This window comes from Diceros bicornis, chromosome 2, assembly GCF_020826845.1.
Source record: "Diceros bicornis minor isolate mBicDic1 chromosome 2, mDicBic1.mat.cur, whole genome shotgun sequence".
In the NCBI taxonomy this organism is placed as follows: domain Eukaryota; kingdom Metazoa; phylum Chordata; class Mammalia; order Perissodactyla; family Rhinocerotidae; genus Diceros; species Diceros bicornis.
Genome location: NC_080741.1, coordinates 36,554,296 through 36,572,455, shown reverse-complemented (window position 1 = coordinate 36,572,455; position 18,160 = coordinate 36,554,296). Strand labels below are relative to the sequence as shown.

The 18,160-nt window shown below is 39.9% G+C and overlaps 1 protein-coding gene across 3 annotated transcripts in view; it reads right to left on the bottom strand.

The window, feature by feature from the left end:
- Positions 1-17,701, bottom strand: part of CNOT10 (CCR4-NOT transcription complex subunit 10) — a 77,981-nt gene extending 60,280 nt beyond the window's left edge. For 2 of the 3 annotated variants that reach the window (XM_058554481.1, XM_058554491.1), the window contains exon 1: positions 17,493-17,701. In XM_058554481.1, coding sequence (XP_058410464.1) covers positions 17,493-17,514 — 22 coding nt within the window. In that variant the 5' untranslated portion in view covers positions 17,515-17,701. Of the gene's footprint in view, positions 1-10,221; positions 10,439-17,492 lie in introns of those variants that run through there. The other variant, XM_058554500.1, reaches the window with a different exon arrangement.
- Positions 17,702-18,160: the final 459 nt, after the last annotated feature.

Sequence of the window (18,160 nt, the reverse complement as noted above, 5' to 3'; positions counted from 1 at the left end):
TGTGAGTGGCCACCACAGCATGGCTGACGAGTGGTGTAGATCCGCCTGGGATCTGAACCTGCAAACCCGGGCCGCCAAAGCAGAACATGCTGAACTTAACCACTATGCCATGGGGCTGGCCCCTCAGGAGTTATTTTTTAACTGTGATAGGTTGGCTTGTATATAATAAATTCAGGCCATTCATTCAATGAATAAATAGCTGAGAGAACACTATGGATCAAGCATTGTTCCAAGTGCTAGGGATACAAATGTGAACCACAGAGACAAGGTTCCAGCACTTGTGAAACTCAAGAGACTCCTTGGGAAGATAGTATGCAAATACACAATTCCAGATCTGAATAATGCTATGACAATAACAGGGGGTTGTGAGAGAGAGGGGTGGGTGTAGGAGGTGAGGCTGGACCTAAATGAGGAAGAGGAGTCAGGCATGGGAAGTCCTGAGGGAATAGGGCTACAAATGATAACTGCTTGCAGCTTTGAAACAACCATCACTCCTTCCATCCTCTACTATGCCAGGTTCTAGCTTAAGATATCTGCTTCCCCATCCTATACTACCTGCAATTTCTAATTGTAACAGCAACAACAATAGCAGCTAACATTCATTGAGTGCTTACTATGTGTTAGGCATGTTCTAAGCACTTCAAATGGATTAACTCACTTAATCTTCAAATCAGTCCTCAGACGGGTCCTCTCATTCTGTAGCTGAATAGACTGAAACACAGAGTGGTAAGAATTTTGGCCAAGGTCACAAAGTTAGTAAGTTACAGAGCCAGCCTCAAACTCTAGCAGATTTCACTCCCAATCACCTGAGAACCACACTGCGTTGTCCCCAGGGAACCTTCTCCTCAGTACTGGGTCTAGGATTGGAAGGGGAAGGGTAGCCTTAAGGGTCTGCAGCAGTCCCCAGCTCCTTTCCTCCCCCTTTTCAGGTTGCTCTCTTTGGTCTAAGAGAAAGGACCACCCAGTTGAGAGACTCCTCCCTTATAGAGGAATTAGTGTTTCCAGTTCCTCTGTTCAGCATCCTCTCCTCAAATGCCACGCCTGGACCACTCACTGTGGCCAGTTACCTCCTTGGAGCTCACCACTCCCATCTTCAGGGTGACAGGGTTCTGGACATTCACTGGTGTCAAGCTCCCTAGTCTTCTGGCCTTTGTTTATATTAACGCAAAATACCCTTCACAGGAAAGCAAGAGATATTTGGATGTCTTGTTTATTGTCCCCAGGAGCAGCCAGACACTCAGTTTGTTATTGGTAATAATAATCAACATCAGACATTTAGTTATATGCCACCCCTTACACTAGGAGCTTTATATAAATTACCACTAATCATTACAACTTGCAAGACAGATGTTAAGGTTAAATAACTTGCCCAAGATCACTCAAGAAGCATCAAAGGTGAATTTTGAACTCAAAGCTGGTGTCCTTCCACCATGTCAAACCGCCTTCCTTCTTAGCCTTCCTACATTCAAGAAAGTCGTTGAGGGCCGGCCCAGTGGTGCAGGCAGTTAAGTGCGCGCGCTCTACTGTGGCAGCCCAGGGTTCGCCGGTTCAGATCCTGGGCGCGCACCAACACACCGCTTGGTAAGCCATGCTGTGGCAGCGTCCCATATAGACTGGAGGAAGATGGGCACGGATGTTAGCCCAGGGCCAGTCTTCCTCAGCAAAAAAAAATAGGAGCACTGGCAGATGTTAGCACAGGGCTGATCTCCTCACCAAAAAAAAAAAGAAAGTTGTTGAGAAGCACGCCAGTCATAGGGCTCCTGTGCTCACTGTCTCCTTTCCACTTTTCCCTTCTCCCATAGGTCTGCCAACATGGACTTGGGTTGGAGCTAGAGCTGGCATAATGTTATCCTAGTATTCTGCCCCAGATTTTTGCCTTTCATAATAGCTCCTTTCCACATCTCATCCATCATAAGTCCCCTTTCCTGGACAGTGGGGAAGTGTGACACCCCTCCCCAACAGCTTTCCAAGAGTTGCCTAGATAAACAAAGTTCCTTTATCATCAATAGCCTTCTGCCCTCTTCACCAAGGGCAGCCTCACCGCCACAGTCCTTCATATCTTTCCTCAAACACCAGACACTTGTTGAAAGAAGAGTAAATTTAAATTGGTTTAGTAACATGAAATGAAGTTCCATCTCATTATTAAATAAACATAAATGAAAACAATATAATTATCAGCAATCAGGTTGTAAAGATTTCTGATAATAACTAGCTTGGGTGGATGGAGAAACCCTGTTGGGTGTGAGTATAAACCGGTACAATCTCCTGGAAAGTAATTGGCAATACCTATCTATGTACAAAGCCTTTCACCAAACAACCCCACTTCTAGGCATTCACCCTACAAATACACATGTTCAAATACACAGAGATGCTCACTGCAGCACTGTTTATAATAGTGAATGTCCAAAAATAACTTAAATATCCTTCAGTTAAGAGACTCAACTAAATCAAGGTATAGGAATACATTGGCACACTAAGCAATTGTTAAAAAGTTGCACCTGCATGCCTCAACATGAAAAATATCTACATCTTGTTAAACAAAAGAAACAGATTGCAAACAGTTTTATATAACCAAACCCGATGTTTTGAAAAAATATATACACAGATGTGTATTTCTGAATACGCACAGAATAAAGTTTCGAAGGATATACATCAAACTCTTAGTGGTACCTCTAGGGAGTGGGATGGAGGAGCGATAGATCTTACTTTCCTTCATATTCCTCTTGTTTAAATTTTTATAGTGAGTATGGATTAGTTTTTTGAAAGTTTTATTTTTAAATGCCTGCCTAAAACTAATATGACGTTTTAGAAGTCAGCTAAGTGTTACTTTCAGGAGTCTACTGACTGCAAGAGACATATGGGGTGCTTGGGAGTGTGAGCATTCACTAAATTTTAGGTACACTTAAGATGAGTGCATTTTTTGATAACTGCCTAGAAACCTATATTCCAGGAGCATTTCAAAGAACCAGTCCTCAGCAGAGCTGACTCTGGGAAGCTCTGGCCTGGCACGTGTCAGCAGTCAGTAAAGACTCCCAACTTCTCTCTCTCAAGAAGGCTACAAGGTATAATGAAAACAGCACAAGTCTTGGAATTAGTCACATCTTCAGTCTGGTCTCCCCTTGGCCACCTAACCCTAAGCTTGGAGATGCTAAATGAATATTACCTCCCTTCTCCCTTTCCTTTTGACAGAACTAAGGATTCTTGCAGTTTTTTTTTTAAATATACTTCTTTCTGCACTTTAAACACACAAATTAACAATGAAACCAGATTTAGTGTGACTTGATTATGGAACAGCTCCTTAGATCACCGTGAAATCCCTATTAGATTGCACACTCTTTTGAGAATCACCACTTACACCAAGAACAAACTATAACTTGTGCTTAAGTGAACTTATCTAAGACTTAGATCTGCCCTACAAAAGACATCCTGATATTTGGGTTCATTAGAAGTGTTACTTCTGATAATTAAAATTAGCAGATAAATTAGTATTTAATTTCCACTTCAGCATACAGATAAGTAAGAATTGATTCCTAACAGAGAGAAGGAAAAACTAATAGTCTAATGGGGAAAGTTTACTAGTTTAAAAGGACACGGTTAAACTGCTTTTTCTTTAGAAAGCCAGTAACAATGAGTTATTGTTAACTCAACTGTTTACACAATACATCTGTTTTGCAAAACTTTCAGACGCACAATAACAGTACGACCAGTTTATTTTTTTTTTAATTTTTTGTTTATTGCAGTAACATTGGTTTATAACATTGTATAAATTTCAGGTGTACATCATTATACTTCTATTTCTGCATAGATTACATCATGCTCACCACCCAAATACTAATTACAACCCATCACCACACACATGTGCCAAATTATCCCTTTCGCCCTCCTCCCTACCCCCTTCCCCTCTGGTAACCACCAATCCAATCTCTGTCTCCATGTGTTTGTTTATTGTTGTTATTATTTACTACTTAATGAAGGAAATCATATGGTATTTGACCTTCTCCCTCTGACTTATTTCACTTTGCATAATACCCTCAATGTCCATCCATGTTGTCAGAAATGGCTGGATTTCATCGTTTCTTATGGCTGAGTAGTATTCCATTGTGTATATATATACCACATCTTCTTTATCCATTCGTCCCTTGATGGGCACTTAGGTTGCTTCCAAGTCTTGGCTATTGTGAATAACGCTGCAATGAACACAGAGGTGCACGTATCTTTACGCATCGGTGTTTTCAAGTTCTTTGGATAAATACCCAGCAGTGGAATAGCTTGATCATATGGGAGTTCTAGCCTTGATTTTTTGAGGAATCGCCATACTGTTTTCCGTAGTGGCTGCACCAGCTTGCACTCCCACCAGCAGTATATGAGAGTTCCCTTCTCTCCACATCCTCTCCAACACATGTTGTTTCCTGTCTTGTTAATTATAGCCATTCTGACGGGCGTGAGGTGATACCTCATTGTAGTTTTGATTTGCATTTCCCTGATAGTTAATGATTTTGAACATCTTTTCATGTATCTGTTGGCCATCTGTATATCTTCTTTGGAGAAATGTCTGTTCAGGTCTTTTGCCCATTTTTTAATTGGGTTGTTAGTTTTTTTGTTGTTGAGATGCATGAGTTCTTTATATATTTTGGAGATTAAGCCCTTATTAGATGTATGGTTTGCAAATATCTTCTCCCAATTGTTAGGTTGTCTTTTCGTTTTGTTGATGGTTTTCTTTGCTGTGCAGAAGCTTTTTAGTTTGATGTAGTCCCATTTGTTTATTTTTTCTATTTGTTTCTCTTGCCCGGTCAGACATGGTGCTTGAAAATATGTTGCTAAGACTGATGTCGAAGAGCGTACTGCCTATGTTTTCTTCTAGAAGTTTCATAGTTTCAGGTCTTACATTCAAGTCTTTAATCCATTTGGAGTTAATTTTTGTGTGCGGTGTAAGGTAAGAGTCTACTTTCATTTTCTTGCATGTGGCTATCCAGTTTTCCCAACACCATTTGTTGAAGAGACTTTCTTTTCTCCATTGTATGTTCTTGATTTCTTTGTCAAAGATTAGCTGTCCACAGATGTGTGGGTTTATTTCTGGGCTTTCGATTCTATTCCATTGATCTGTGTGTCTGTTTTTGTGCCAGTACCATACTGTTTTGGTTACTACAGCTTCGTAGTATATTTTGAAATCAGGGAGTGTGATACCTCCAGCTTTGTTCTTTTTTCTCAGGATTCCTTTAGCTATTCAGGGTCTTTTGTTGTTCCATATAAATTTTAGGATTCTTTGTTCTATTTCTGTGAAAAATGTTGTTGGAACTTTGATAGGGATTGCATTGAATCTATAGATGGCTTTAGGAAGTCTGGACATCTTAACTATGTTAATTCTTCCAATCCAAGAGCACAGAATATCTTTCCATTTGTGTCTTCTTCAATTTCTTTCAGAAATGTTTTATAGTTTTCCATGTACAGATCTTTCACCTCTTTGGTTAAGTTTATTCCTAGGTATTTTATTCTTTTTGTTGCAATTGTAAATGGGATTGTATTCTTAATTTCTCTTTCTGCTACTTCGTTGTTAGCGTATAGAAATGCAACTGATTTTTGTATGTTGTTTTTGTATCCTGTAACTTTACCGTATTCATTTATTACTTCTAAAAGTTTTTTGGTGGATTCTTTAGGGTTTTCTATTTATAAAATCATGTCATCTGCAATAGTGAGAGTTTTACTTCTTTGTTTCCAATTTGGATCCTTTTTATTTTTTTCTTTTTTTTCTTTTTTAGTTTTTATTTATTTATTTTTCCCCCCAAAGCCCCAGTAGATAGTTGTATGTCATAGCTGCACGTCCTTCTAGTTGCTGTATGTGGGACGCGGCCTCAGCATGGCCGGAGAAGTGGTGCGTCAGTGCGCGCCCGGGATCCGAACCCGGGCCGCCGGCAGCGGAGCGCACGCACTTAACCGTTAAGCCACAGGGCCGGCCCATTACTTCTTTTTCTTGCCTGATTGCTCTGGCTAGGACTTTCAGTACTATGTTAAATAGGAGTGGTGACAGTGGGCATCCTTGTCTGGTTCCTGTTCTTAGAGGGATAGCTTTCAGTCTGTCACCATTGAGGATGATATAAGCTGTGGGTTTGTCATATATGGCCTTTATTATGTTGCAGTACTTTCCTTCTATACCCATTTTATTCAGAATTTTTATCATAAATGGATGCTGTATCTTGTTAAATGCTTTCTCTACATCTATTGATATGATCATGTGATTTTTATTCTTCATTTTATTAATGTGGTGTATTACGTTGATTGATTTGCGAATGTTGAACCATCCCTGCATACCTGGAATAAATCCCACTTGATCATGGTGTATAATCTTTTTAACATATTGCTGTATGCGATTTGCTAGTATTTTGTTGAGGATTTTTGCATCGATGTTCATCAGTGATATTGGCTTGTAATTTTCTTTTTTTGTGTTGTCCTTGTCTGGTTTTGGTATCAGGGTAATGTTGGCTTCGTAGAATGCATTAGGGAGCTTCCCCCTCTCCTCAATTTTTTGGAAGAGTTTGAGAAGGATAGGTATTAAGTCTTCTTTGAATGTTTGGTAGAATTCACCAGGGAAGCCGTCTGGTCCTGGACTTTTATTTTTGGGGAGGTTTTTGATTACTGTTTCGATCTCCTTACTGGTGATTGGTCTATTCAAATTCTCTACTTCTTCTTGATCCAGTTTTGGAAGGTTGTACGATTCTAAGAATTTATCCATTTCTTTCAGATTGTCGAACTGGTTGACATATAGCTTTTCATAGTATTCTCTTATAATCTTTTGTATTTCTGAGGTGTCTGTTGTAATTTCTCCTCTTTCATTTCTGATTTTACTTATTTGTGCCTTCTCTCTTTTTTTCTTGGTGAGTCTAGCTAAAGGTTTGTCAATTTTGTTTGTATTTTCAAAGAACCAGCTCTTGGTTTTATTAATTTTTTCTATTGTTAAGTCTCTATTTCATTTATTTCTGCTCTGATTTTTATTATTTCCCTTCTTCTACTGATTTTGGGCTTTGTTTGTTCTTCTTTTTCCAGCTCCTTTAGGTGCAATGTTAGATTGTTTATTTGAGATTTTTCTTGTTTGTTGAGATAGGCCTGTATTGCTATAAACTTCCCTCTTAGAACCACTTTTGCTGTATCCCATAAATTCTGGCATGTCGTATTTTCATTTTCATTTGTCTCCAGGTATTTTTTGATTTCTTCTTTGATTTCTTCGTTGACCCAGTCATTGTTCAGTAGCATTTTGTTTCATCTCCACGTATTTGTGGCTTTTCTGATTTTCTTCCTGCAGTTGATTTCTAGTTTCATACCGCTGTGGTCAGAAAAGATGCTTGGTATTATTTCAGTCTTCTTAAATTTATGGAGACTTGTTTTGTGGCCTAATATGTGATCAATCCTGGAGAACGTTCTATGTGCATTTGAAAAGAACGTGTATTCTTCGGTTTTTGGATGGAATGCTCTGTATATATCTACTAGGTCCATCTGTTCTAGTGTGTCATTTAAGGCCAATGTTTCCTTATTGATCTTCTGTTTGGTGATCTATCTGTTGGTGTAAGTGGAGTGTTCAAGTCCCCTACTATTATCGTGTTACTGTCTATTTCTCTTTTTACGTCTGTTAATAATTGCTTTATATATTTAGGGGCACCTACATTGGATGCGTAGATATTTACGAGTGTTATATCCTCTTGTTGGATTGTTCCCTTGATCATTATGTAATGCCCTTGCCTCTTATTAAAGTTTTTGTTTTAAAGTCTATTTTGTCTGATATGAGTACTGCTACCCCAGCTTTCTTTTCATTGCCATTTGCATGGAGTATCTTTTTCCATCCCTTCACTTTCAGTTTGTGAGTGTCTTTAGGTCTGAAGTGTGCCTCTTGTATGCAGCATATATATGGGTCTTGTTGTTTTATCCAATCAGCCACCCTGTGCCTTTTAATTGGAGCATTTAGTCCATAGACGTTTAAAGTGGCTATTGATAAGTATGTACTTACTGCCATTTTTTAACTTTTTTTTTCTCAGTGTTTTAGTAGTCTTTCTCTGTTCCTTGCTCCTTCCATACAGAATTGATGGTCTCTTTAGTTTGACCTCTGTCTGAAAGCTCCACTCTTTAACTCCCTTCCTCCCTCATTTTATGTTTTTGATATCAAAAAACCTCTTTTTTGTGCATTTGTATCCATTACCCTCTTATCATGGAAATAGAGAATTTTTCCTATTTGTGGTCTTTTCTTTTCCCCTTAAATCAGTCCCTTTAACATTTCTTGTAGCACTGGTTTCTTGGTGACAAACTCCTTTAATTTTTGCTTGTCTGGGAAATTTTTGATCTCTCCTTCCATTTTGAATGATAACCTTGCTGGGTAGAGTATTCTTGGCTGTAAGTTTTTTCCTTTTAGCACTTTAAATATATCGTGCCACTCTCTTCTAGCCTGTAGGCTTTCTGTCGAGAAGTCAGCTGATAGCCTTATGGGGTTTCCTTTGTATGTAACTTGTCTTTCTCTTGCGGCTTTTAGGATTCTCTCTTTAATTCTGGACATTTTGATTATGATGTGCCTTGGTGTGGGCCTCTTTGGGTTTATCTTGATTGGGGCTCTCTGTGCTTCCTGTACCTGGATGTCTGTTTCCTTCCTTAGGTTAGGGAAGTTCTCATCTATTATTTCTTGAAATAGATTCTCTGCCCCTTTGTCTCGCTCTTCTCCTTCCGGGACACCTATAACACGGATGTTAGTGCGCTTGATGTTGTCCCATAGGTCCCTTAGACTGTCCTCACTCTTTTTAATTCTTTTCTCTTTTACCTGTTCAGCTTGGGTAATTTCTTCTAGTCTTTCGTCCAGCTCACAGATCCGTTCTTCTGTATCCTCTACTCTGCTTTTGAGTCCCTCTAGTGAATTTTTCATTTCCAGTATTGTATTCTTCATTTCTGATTGGTTCTTTTTTATATCTTCCATTTCTTTGTTGACATTCTCACTGAGTTCATCTGTTCTTCTCCCCAGATCAGTGAGCATCCTTAACACTCTTTGTTTGAACTCTCTGTCAGGTAGGTTGCTCATTTCTGTTTCACTTAGTTCCTTTTCTGAGGTTTTGTCCTGTTCCCTTACTTGGAATGTATACCTTTGCCTCCTCATTTTGCCTCTTTCCCTGTGCTTGTGTCTATGTATTAGGTATGACCAGTTACTTTAAAATGTGTAAAAACAGGACACCAGATTTCAGGACCCCAGAAAGCAAAGTATGGGTTTATACTGAAGCAGAACTCTCAATTCCATGTATATTATTCATCATAAAATTTTAACAATGAACATAATACTTTAAAAATTTTAGCAGAGACTGGGCCTTGGCATATTGGTTAAGTCTGGTGCATTCTGCTTCGGCGGCCCGGGTTCGTGGCTTTGGATCTCAGGTGCAGACCTACACCATTCATCAGCCATGCTGTGGCAGTGATCCACATACAAAGTAGAGGAAGACTGGCAGAGATGTTAGCTCAGGGCTAATCTTTGTCAAGCAAAAAGCGGAAGACTGGCAACAGATGTTAGCTCAGAGTGAATCTTCCTCACCAAAAAAAAAAAAATTTTAGGAAACCTAAAGTGTTTACAAAATTTATCTTCCCTCATAAGGAAGTACACTAAACTTAAACCAAATACCAAAAATTGTTAGTTTGCCATCAAGATATCTCCATAGCTTTTTTTAAAATATACCCTCTCTAGATTAGATGACATTCTTTAATGGGACTTCTGGGCCCAACTGTCAAACAGTGATTTAAATACAAGGTAGAGGGAAACACCCAACAATTCAGCAAGGCATTAAAGAGTTTAAGCTTCTCCTTTCCATTGTTATCCTCTAGGAACAGTAAAAGTCTCCTACAATCTTCCAGGAAAGGAGAGAAGCCAAGACAAATATAAATAAATAAATAAATAAATAAATAAATAAATAAATAAGCAAGCTAGACTCTAAGGCTGACAAGAGACTCTGAAGTTCCCTTTTCTATAGACATTTCAGAGAACTGAGCTCAATAAACAGCCTTTTACATGTTAACCAACCATTATTTTACCTATGTTCTTTTACATCAAGAGAAGCTTTAAAAAAAAAAAAACTCCAATGGGATTACTATTTTTATTTTCTTTATCTGTCTACACTTCTCAAGTTTTCTGCAAAGAATGGGTATTATTTTTGTAATCAGTTTTTAAAATGTTTTAAAAACATACATTTTTAGTAACTGCTGACTTCTTACCAGAAAGAGTCTGCACATAATCCCACAACGTGTCTTTATTTGTCCAAAAGTAGTCTCCATTGCCAATTGAAAGAGTATGTGAGCATTCATCCATAAGCTTGACTTTCCTTCTGCTCTGGCCTAATGAACATGACTGACCTTCTAGGCGTACAGAGCTCTTTGGTGCACAAACCTTGACACTCTTTAAGCTAAAAGGCTTCATTTCGAACCAAACAACTGCCTTTAGGTTTGAACTAAGTAGAAAAGAAACACACTGCTTTTTCAAAACTGAAAAACGTCAGTTAACCGAAAGCACAGACACATTCCAATATAGAATGTTAACAATGCAAATCTGATTGGAGGAAGGTCTTCCATATAAGCTACGCTTGTCAAAATATAGCTCCAACGACGTTCAAGAAAAGAAGTTTTTTCCAAAGAAAAAAGGAATGTTAAGGCCTAAGGAGATCTGCCACACTCACAAAACAGTACTAATGTCTTTATGAAGGAAAGTTTAAAAAAAGAAGGACGCCATTTCCAAGAAAAATAAAGCACCAAAGTCACCATATAGCTAAGGTTCACACACCTAAGCTTCACCCACATGGTTTTCTACCACTGAACAAGTTTATTTGACTTGATCAAAACCCTACATAAAATGGCTAATTTCTACACAGCTCAGAGAAATAACACGTGACCAGCAATGCTACAGACTTGAGCACCCTGTCCAGCACTACAAAAATAAAGGAAAAGAATATCAAAAATCAAGAATATCAGCATGCTTTGGGGAAGACAGGCAAAGCAGGACACTACCACTGCCCATGAGTATTTTTATTTTCATATCTGAGAGTAGTTTTTATGCATAGAAAAGAGATTTACTCTAGTTTTCAAATATTAATACTTGATTTATTGTTACAAATTCAAAAAGCCTAGATTTTCCTCAAACTTTTACATTCAACTTAGACATCTTATTCTATTTGGAGTTTTAATTTTAAAGGGCTGCAATGAATGTTTGATCTCATTTACAAAGTTAAACACCTTCAAACATATAATTTTAACTGCTTTAAATAATATATTTAATTTTAAGTACAACTGTTTGATCTAAAAAGACAAAATTTTCTGAGAACTTAAGTAATTTATAAATCTAAAAAATTAAACTGATGAAAATAGTGACTCAGGAACTCTTTAATGTCTATGCAATGATATCAATATAGCAAGCTTTTAACTTAAGTTCACAAGTATAAATCAATTATTCACTCAATTATACATTTCAAATTAGAATCAAAAGACCAATAAATTACTCTCAATTCTTAAACATTAAAAACACTTAAAATATCAAATGTGGGTCACTATTACATCAACTTTTTATTGTGAAAACTAGTAAATGAAAAGGATGAATTAAGTTTTAACACGCCTTTCTGGGAAGAATCACAGTTCATTCCCAGTTGATAAGGGACAGCTATTCTTTACAGAAACTAGCTAATAAACGTAGACAGTAATAGAACTAAGAGAAGTACCATTCTGCAACTCTCAAAGACATAACTGATTAAGGCAATGATCATCAATGTTGGAATGCTTACATAATGCCAATTACCCCACAGATTACTTCTAATTGCAAATGGAAAAAGATGTTCCTCTCACCACCTTAACAAACTGATCAAATTTAGCATCACTAATAGTGGACAAACTGACATTATGCACTTTTTATATAAAGTATACAGCAACAGCTACAAAGTATCTTGCAAATATGTTAAATCTAATCAGGCCCTTAGAAACAACTTTCAGTTCACAGAAAATACAGGAAATAAGGAACTAATTAAAGGATACAAGGAAGAAATAATCAGATGAATCCAGTGGGATATTCTACAAGAGAAGTGACTTAGTCTCTTCAAAAAAAAACCAGGTGACACTGGGAATTAAGAGACTCAAGAAACATAACAAAATACAATGTATGAACCTTGACTGGATCTCAGTTTGAAAAGCACAGCTTCCTTACAGCTTTAAATAACATTTTTGGGACAACTGGAGATATTCAATATAGTATAAAAATATTAATCTTCTGAAGTACAATAATGGTATTGTGGTTATAGGTGAATGTCCTAATTTTTAAGAAATGCATGGTGAAATATTTAGAGATAAAGTGTCATGATGTCTATAATTTATTTAGAAAAGCTGTAGCTAGAGACAGAGGAAGTAAATATGACAAAATGTAACAACTGTTGATCTAGGTGGTGGGTATATGGATATTCCTTTTATTTTTTCAATTTTTTGGATGTCTGAAATCATTTGCAATAAAAAGTTGAAAAAATATCAAATATGCATAGATTCCTAACCAGACCCTGAGAAAAGTGGATGGCAGGACAGTATTGCATAGTTTATTTCCTCATCTGCACATATACATTTTTAAGTCAATGTGAGCTTGGGTAGGCCTAGAAGAAGTCTAGAAGAACACACAATTCAGTACTGGTTACCTAGAGAGTGAGACTGGGTAGGGGTGATAGAGGACTTAATACTTTTTACCGTATACACTTAATAATAATAATCAGTTTTGGGTGTTTTAAATAAAATAAAAATAGCCTTGGCTTAAAACTTTCTCATTTGTACTTCCTACCATTTTTATGGTCATCCTGGCTCAAAATTTCAAAGCCATCTTTTTTTTTTTTTTTTGTGAGGAAGATCAGCCCTGAGCTAACATCCATGCTAATCCTCCTCTCTTTGCTGAGGAAGACCAGCTCTGAGCTAACATCTATTGCCAATCCTCCTCCTTTTTGTTTTTCCCCAAAACCCCAGTAGATAGTTGTATGTCATAGTTGCACATCCTTCTAGTTGCTGTATGTGGGATGCAGCCTCAGCATGGCCGGACAAGCGGTGGTTGGTGCGCGCCCGGGGTTCCGAACCCAGGCCACCAGTAGCGGAGCCCGCGCACTTAATCACTAAGCCACGGGGCTGGCCCCCAAAGCCATCTTTAAGTAACCCTCCCCTGATTTCATATTACTCATCAGGTCCTATCTTTCCCTTATTCATAATGTTATCAACCTTTTCCTATTAAGCCTACTACGGCCATGCTCATAGTCCAAATTCTCAGATAAATTCAAATCTAGGATTTTGTGTCCTAACTCCAGCCACTTTCTCCTTTCAAATAACCATAAAAAGTAAAGTCAAACAAATCATCCTAAAACATTGTTGGTACTTCCTTAGTCAAAAATGATACTGGTTTCACACGACTTTTATATTTTATACAAGGACATGAACCTTGTGAACCTTCCACTGCCCCTTCAATTTCTGTCTTTGGGTGGTGTTCCATCCACCCTGGGACATCCCTCCCTTTATGGGTTGCTTGAAATACAACTCAGGGTGTGAGAACTGCTGGCTGATCAGTCACTGAGAAGCCACACAACTCAGAAGCACAGGTAAATTAGTTCCCCATGGGGTGAAGCCTTGACGGTCTGGAAACAGGAAATGAGAGGAAGCTGGACAGATAAATAATCCCTTCTTTCTTTCTCATATGGACTACTCTGAAGTGTAGTTTTGCCTCGAAACCCTTTCAGAAAAGTCCCATACGCAAGTGACCTGCTATGTCTCTTAGCTCAAGGTGAAACAGTTGCCAGGGATGTAATGTACTGCATCTTCCTTTGCCTTACCTTCCTTCTCTCCCTCATTTTCACTACCCTGGGCTTGCAGCTCCCAAATAAAAAGTCAGCCACTTAATCGGGTTCTGCTTCCACAAGGATATGAGCTAAAAGGTACACATTACCTCAGCTGATGCTCACAAGCTACAGCCCTGTGAGGTAAATAAATTAGAAAGCTATTAGAAATAAATAAAAAACCAGTAGAATCCCCACTTTACAAATGAAGAAACTGAGGCTCAATTAAGAACTTTTCCCAAAGAGCAAGGCTTTCTGCTCACTTACTATACCTAAGCAGTCACAAATTCTGCCAATTTTACACCCTAAACATTTCTCACATCTGCCTCTCCTCTCCATTCTACCACTACTCTAAAGTAATACTAGCCAGCATTTCAAAAATCAGGGCCTGAGATGATCTCATTTAACTCTTTACCAACCCTGTGAGGTAGATACTATTATCATTCTCATTCTACACACAGGAAAGCTGAGGCTTAAGTGTTCTTAAAACTTGCCCAAGGTCACACCAATATCAAGTGGTACAGCTAGGATGAACCCAGCTGTCTGATTTCAAACCTCATGCTCCTAACTCTTCATCAATTCTCATCTAGCTCAGTTAAAACATAAATCAGATCACATCATGCCCTTGTTGAAACCTCTGTGGCTTCCCACTAGAATGAATTCAAACTTCTTCCTCGGTCTACAAGGCCTGACACAAGCTGGCCCCGGCCACAACTCTGACTTCATCTCTTGCCACGCTTCCTTTGCTCACTAGCAATAAACATGTACTGAGTGCCTCCTGTATGCCAGCCATTGCTCTAGGTGCTGGAGATAGAGCATGACTAAGAAAGGCAGAAGTGCCTTTCCTCAAGGCACTTACATTCAAGGAGTCTTCTTGCTGTCTTTAAACATTTTCCAAGGGGTCTGTATACTTGTTGTTCCTCCCACCTGGCTCATTCTTCCCCCACATGGCAGGTTCTTTATCTTTAGCGTCTCTGTTCAAATGTCACCTCTAAGAAAACCCTTCCTTCTCTAACCAATCTATTCAAAGTAGGGTCCTTGCTCCCAGTTATCCTCTGTCCTCTTCCTCATTTTTCTTTTCTTCACAATATTTATCACAACTTGAAATCATAATTATTTGTCTTTTTTTGCTGAGGAAAATTCACCCTGAGCTAATATCTGCTGCCAATCTTTCTCTTTTTGTATATGAGCCACCGCCACAGCATGGCCACTGACAGACAAGTGGTGTAGGTCCACACCGGGGAACCAAACCAGGCCGCCGAACCAGAATGTGCCCAACTTAACCACTAGGCCACCAGGGTTGGCCCATAATTATTTCCTATTTTGTTTATACGTTTATCTGTCTTTCATACTACATTATAAGCTCTTTGAGGACAGAGAGTTTGTAGTGCCTGGCAGAGCAGGCCATTGGTGAATATTTACTGAATAAATTAATATCACAACATTAGCTGGTCTTAGCTAGTCTCTGGCTTCCAGTCTTGTTTCACTTAAATCCACCCTCTACCACAGCCAGTGTGATCAGGTCGCTTACCTTCTTAAATCCTTTCTTAATCCTGAGCCTCTTTTCTTACCTAATGAAAAACAAGCCCACAAGATCCTCCACGACAAGGGCCCTGGACTCAGGAGTTCAGAGATGAAGCAGCATATAAACTATAGTTTGAATGAGGAGAGTGTTCACCAGATAAAGAAGAGAAAGGAGGGCATTACCACTCAAAAGAACACAACGCTTTCCATGAGAGTCATTTCTGTGAACAGCTAGATGTGTTGATATAGAAACATGAGCTGGAAATAGATTGTGAAGAGCCTCACAAATGACATTAAAGGGTGAGGATCTGATGCACAAAAGATGGTACACAATCAGAAAGTTTATAGACAGGGGAATGGTATGATCCAATTAGTGTTTTAGAAGTAAAAGGAAAAGGCAGCAGCAAGAAGAATGGACTGGATACAAAGACACAAACACTAATCAGAAGGCTGCTCATGTGAAATAGACCACCTTAAAAGATAAAGGCCAGAACCACAGCAGTTGAAATGGGCATGGAGAGGGGGAGCAGAGAGATTCAAGGAAGCCACACTAAACACTCATCTACTTAATACAAATTCAACTTTATTATCTGGGTAGGAAGTTTTCTACATCGTGGCCTATAAACTTAAACCAATCAAAGAAACAGCCCTCCACCACTCTGGACCTCAGTCTTCTACTATACATATTACACAGCTCTTAGCAAATGGGAGTGCCCCTATAATAGGTCTGTCTCTAACAGACTGAATGTGAGTGTCTCATATCCATTTCTTTAATATCTAAGGCAGCACTTGGCACTCAATCTTTGTGAATGAACGAATCAACAAGCAGAAGAATGCTTTACGACTGAGGTAAGACTTGAAAACTAGATGGGCTTTAGGTCTAAAAAGGTCATTCCAGGTAAGTGCAATGTTATGAGCAAGTAGGAATGGTAAACCCAGGGAACAGAGACACTGTCCTAGATTAAGAAGGAAGATGTTGATCTCCTTGGTCCAGCCTTGGACAGGTCATGCTTATGCTTTGCCTGGAACGTTCTCCCCAACCTCCCCTCCCCATTCCACACGGCTCACTCCATTTCAATTGGGGGTCTGCTCAAATATCACCTTACCAGAGGCTTTCCCTGACCAGCCCACCTAAAATTCTATAGCATACTTTATTATCCTCACTTTCCAAACCTTTTCTCTGTTATTTTTCTTCTTAGCAGATTACTGAAGAGACCCCCTACCGACTTTATTCATCTGTATCTGTATTAGGATTGCCTCACTTTAATTTCAAATCAAGTTCATCTGTCAGTTACTGAGATCAGGACCTACTAAAACCTACAGCACACTGACATTTTCTTTCTTTCTTTCTCTTTTTTATTAACTTCACTGTAAAAAGTCTAAGTTTTGACCACTTCTCAGTCCTGTCACTTAAGTTCCTTCCAATAAAACCTGGATGCCACAGAAAACATTAATTTCTTACAGGAAATATATGCTAGACCGCCCAAGAAATAGGCAGGAAAGAATTTTATATTACTTAATGGAAAAAATTCTAAGAATGGGGCAGTAAAAAAATGGGGCGCACACACACACACAAACCGAGATTAAATTAGTTAATCTTGCAGAATTAGGGGGAAATAAGTTCTAAACACAAGATATTAAAGAGCACAGACCGAAGGGAGACACTTACAATTTTACGTTTGTTTAAATAAGTGGTTTTCACAAAGCTAATTACACACGACTAGAGGTAGGCTGATGTGGCAGGAACAGCCCAGGTGAGTTCCAGCCTGAGCCAGGGGACACTAAGCCAGCTGGGTGCTCCGGGACGAACTTTGCTTGCTCTGGCTTCCCCGCTGGGAAGTCGAAAAGTCTGTAAAGCGGCTAAACAAATTTAAGCTTTTTAAGCAAGACATATTCTGGAGAGCGGGGCAAAGGCGGCACTTGGGTAAAAAACTATCGGATCTGGGGCCCGAAGACTCATATTAGCGACGGCCGAGGGAGAGGATGAGGGAGGGAAATGCATGTCCAAATTAAAGTCGCCCTCGAGTCCCCCCTCCTACTCCCCACCCGGGTCCCCGCCGCCTCAGCGCGCAGGGTCTGCCCCTCCCCGCGTGTCCCGCCGCCCCAGCGCGCGGGGTGCGGGAGCCTCACCTGCAGGTTTGTCTGCAGCCATCTTCCCGCCTCGGCTCGGGTTCTTACCCGCAGGTGGCGTGGCCTCGACTCCCGCTGGCCGGCTGACCGCTGTCCTGGACCTTGGAGGATGAGTCTGTGCCCACCCCGGCTCCGGGCCCCTGGGTTCCGGCCTGGGGAGTGGGCAGACGGCGGGCTGAGGAAGTGACGAAGGCTAGTCCGCGTCGTCTAGCAACAGCACCAGCGTCTCCGCCCGGGCGGCGCCACTGCCTGCCGCCGTACATGGCTTCCGCCCGGCAGCGTGCCCGTACACACTGCTTCCGGGGGCTGCGGCTGGCGTGGGAACTGCGGCTGGCCCCGCCCCGCGCTGGCGTCCCCCCTGCGCCCCGCCCCCTGCGGCGTGTGCGCGCGCGCGCCCGGCCGGACGTGCGCTCACTCGCGCCACTGGGCGTGTGCTGGGTGAGACTTGTGCGCCGCTGCCGTTAGCTTATACCAAAGTGTCAGAGCTTTTGTCCCTCACTTTACATAAAATCGCAATGACTACACGTGATATTTATGTGCTAAGCATTGAGTCTTGCACTTGGCCTTTACTCTCACTGATTTGTCACAACTCTGTGAGAAGGCACTGTTGCGGTTCCCTGTTTAAAAACAAAACATTTTATTTTAGAATAGTTGTAGATTTGCAGAAA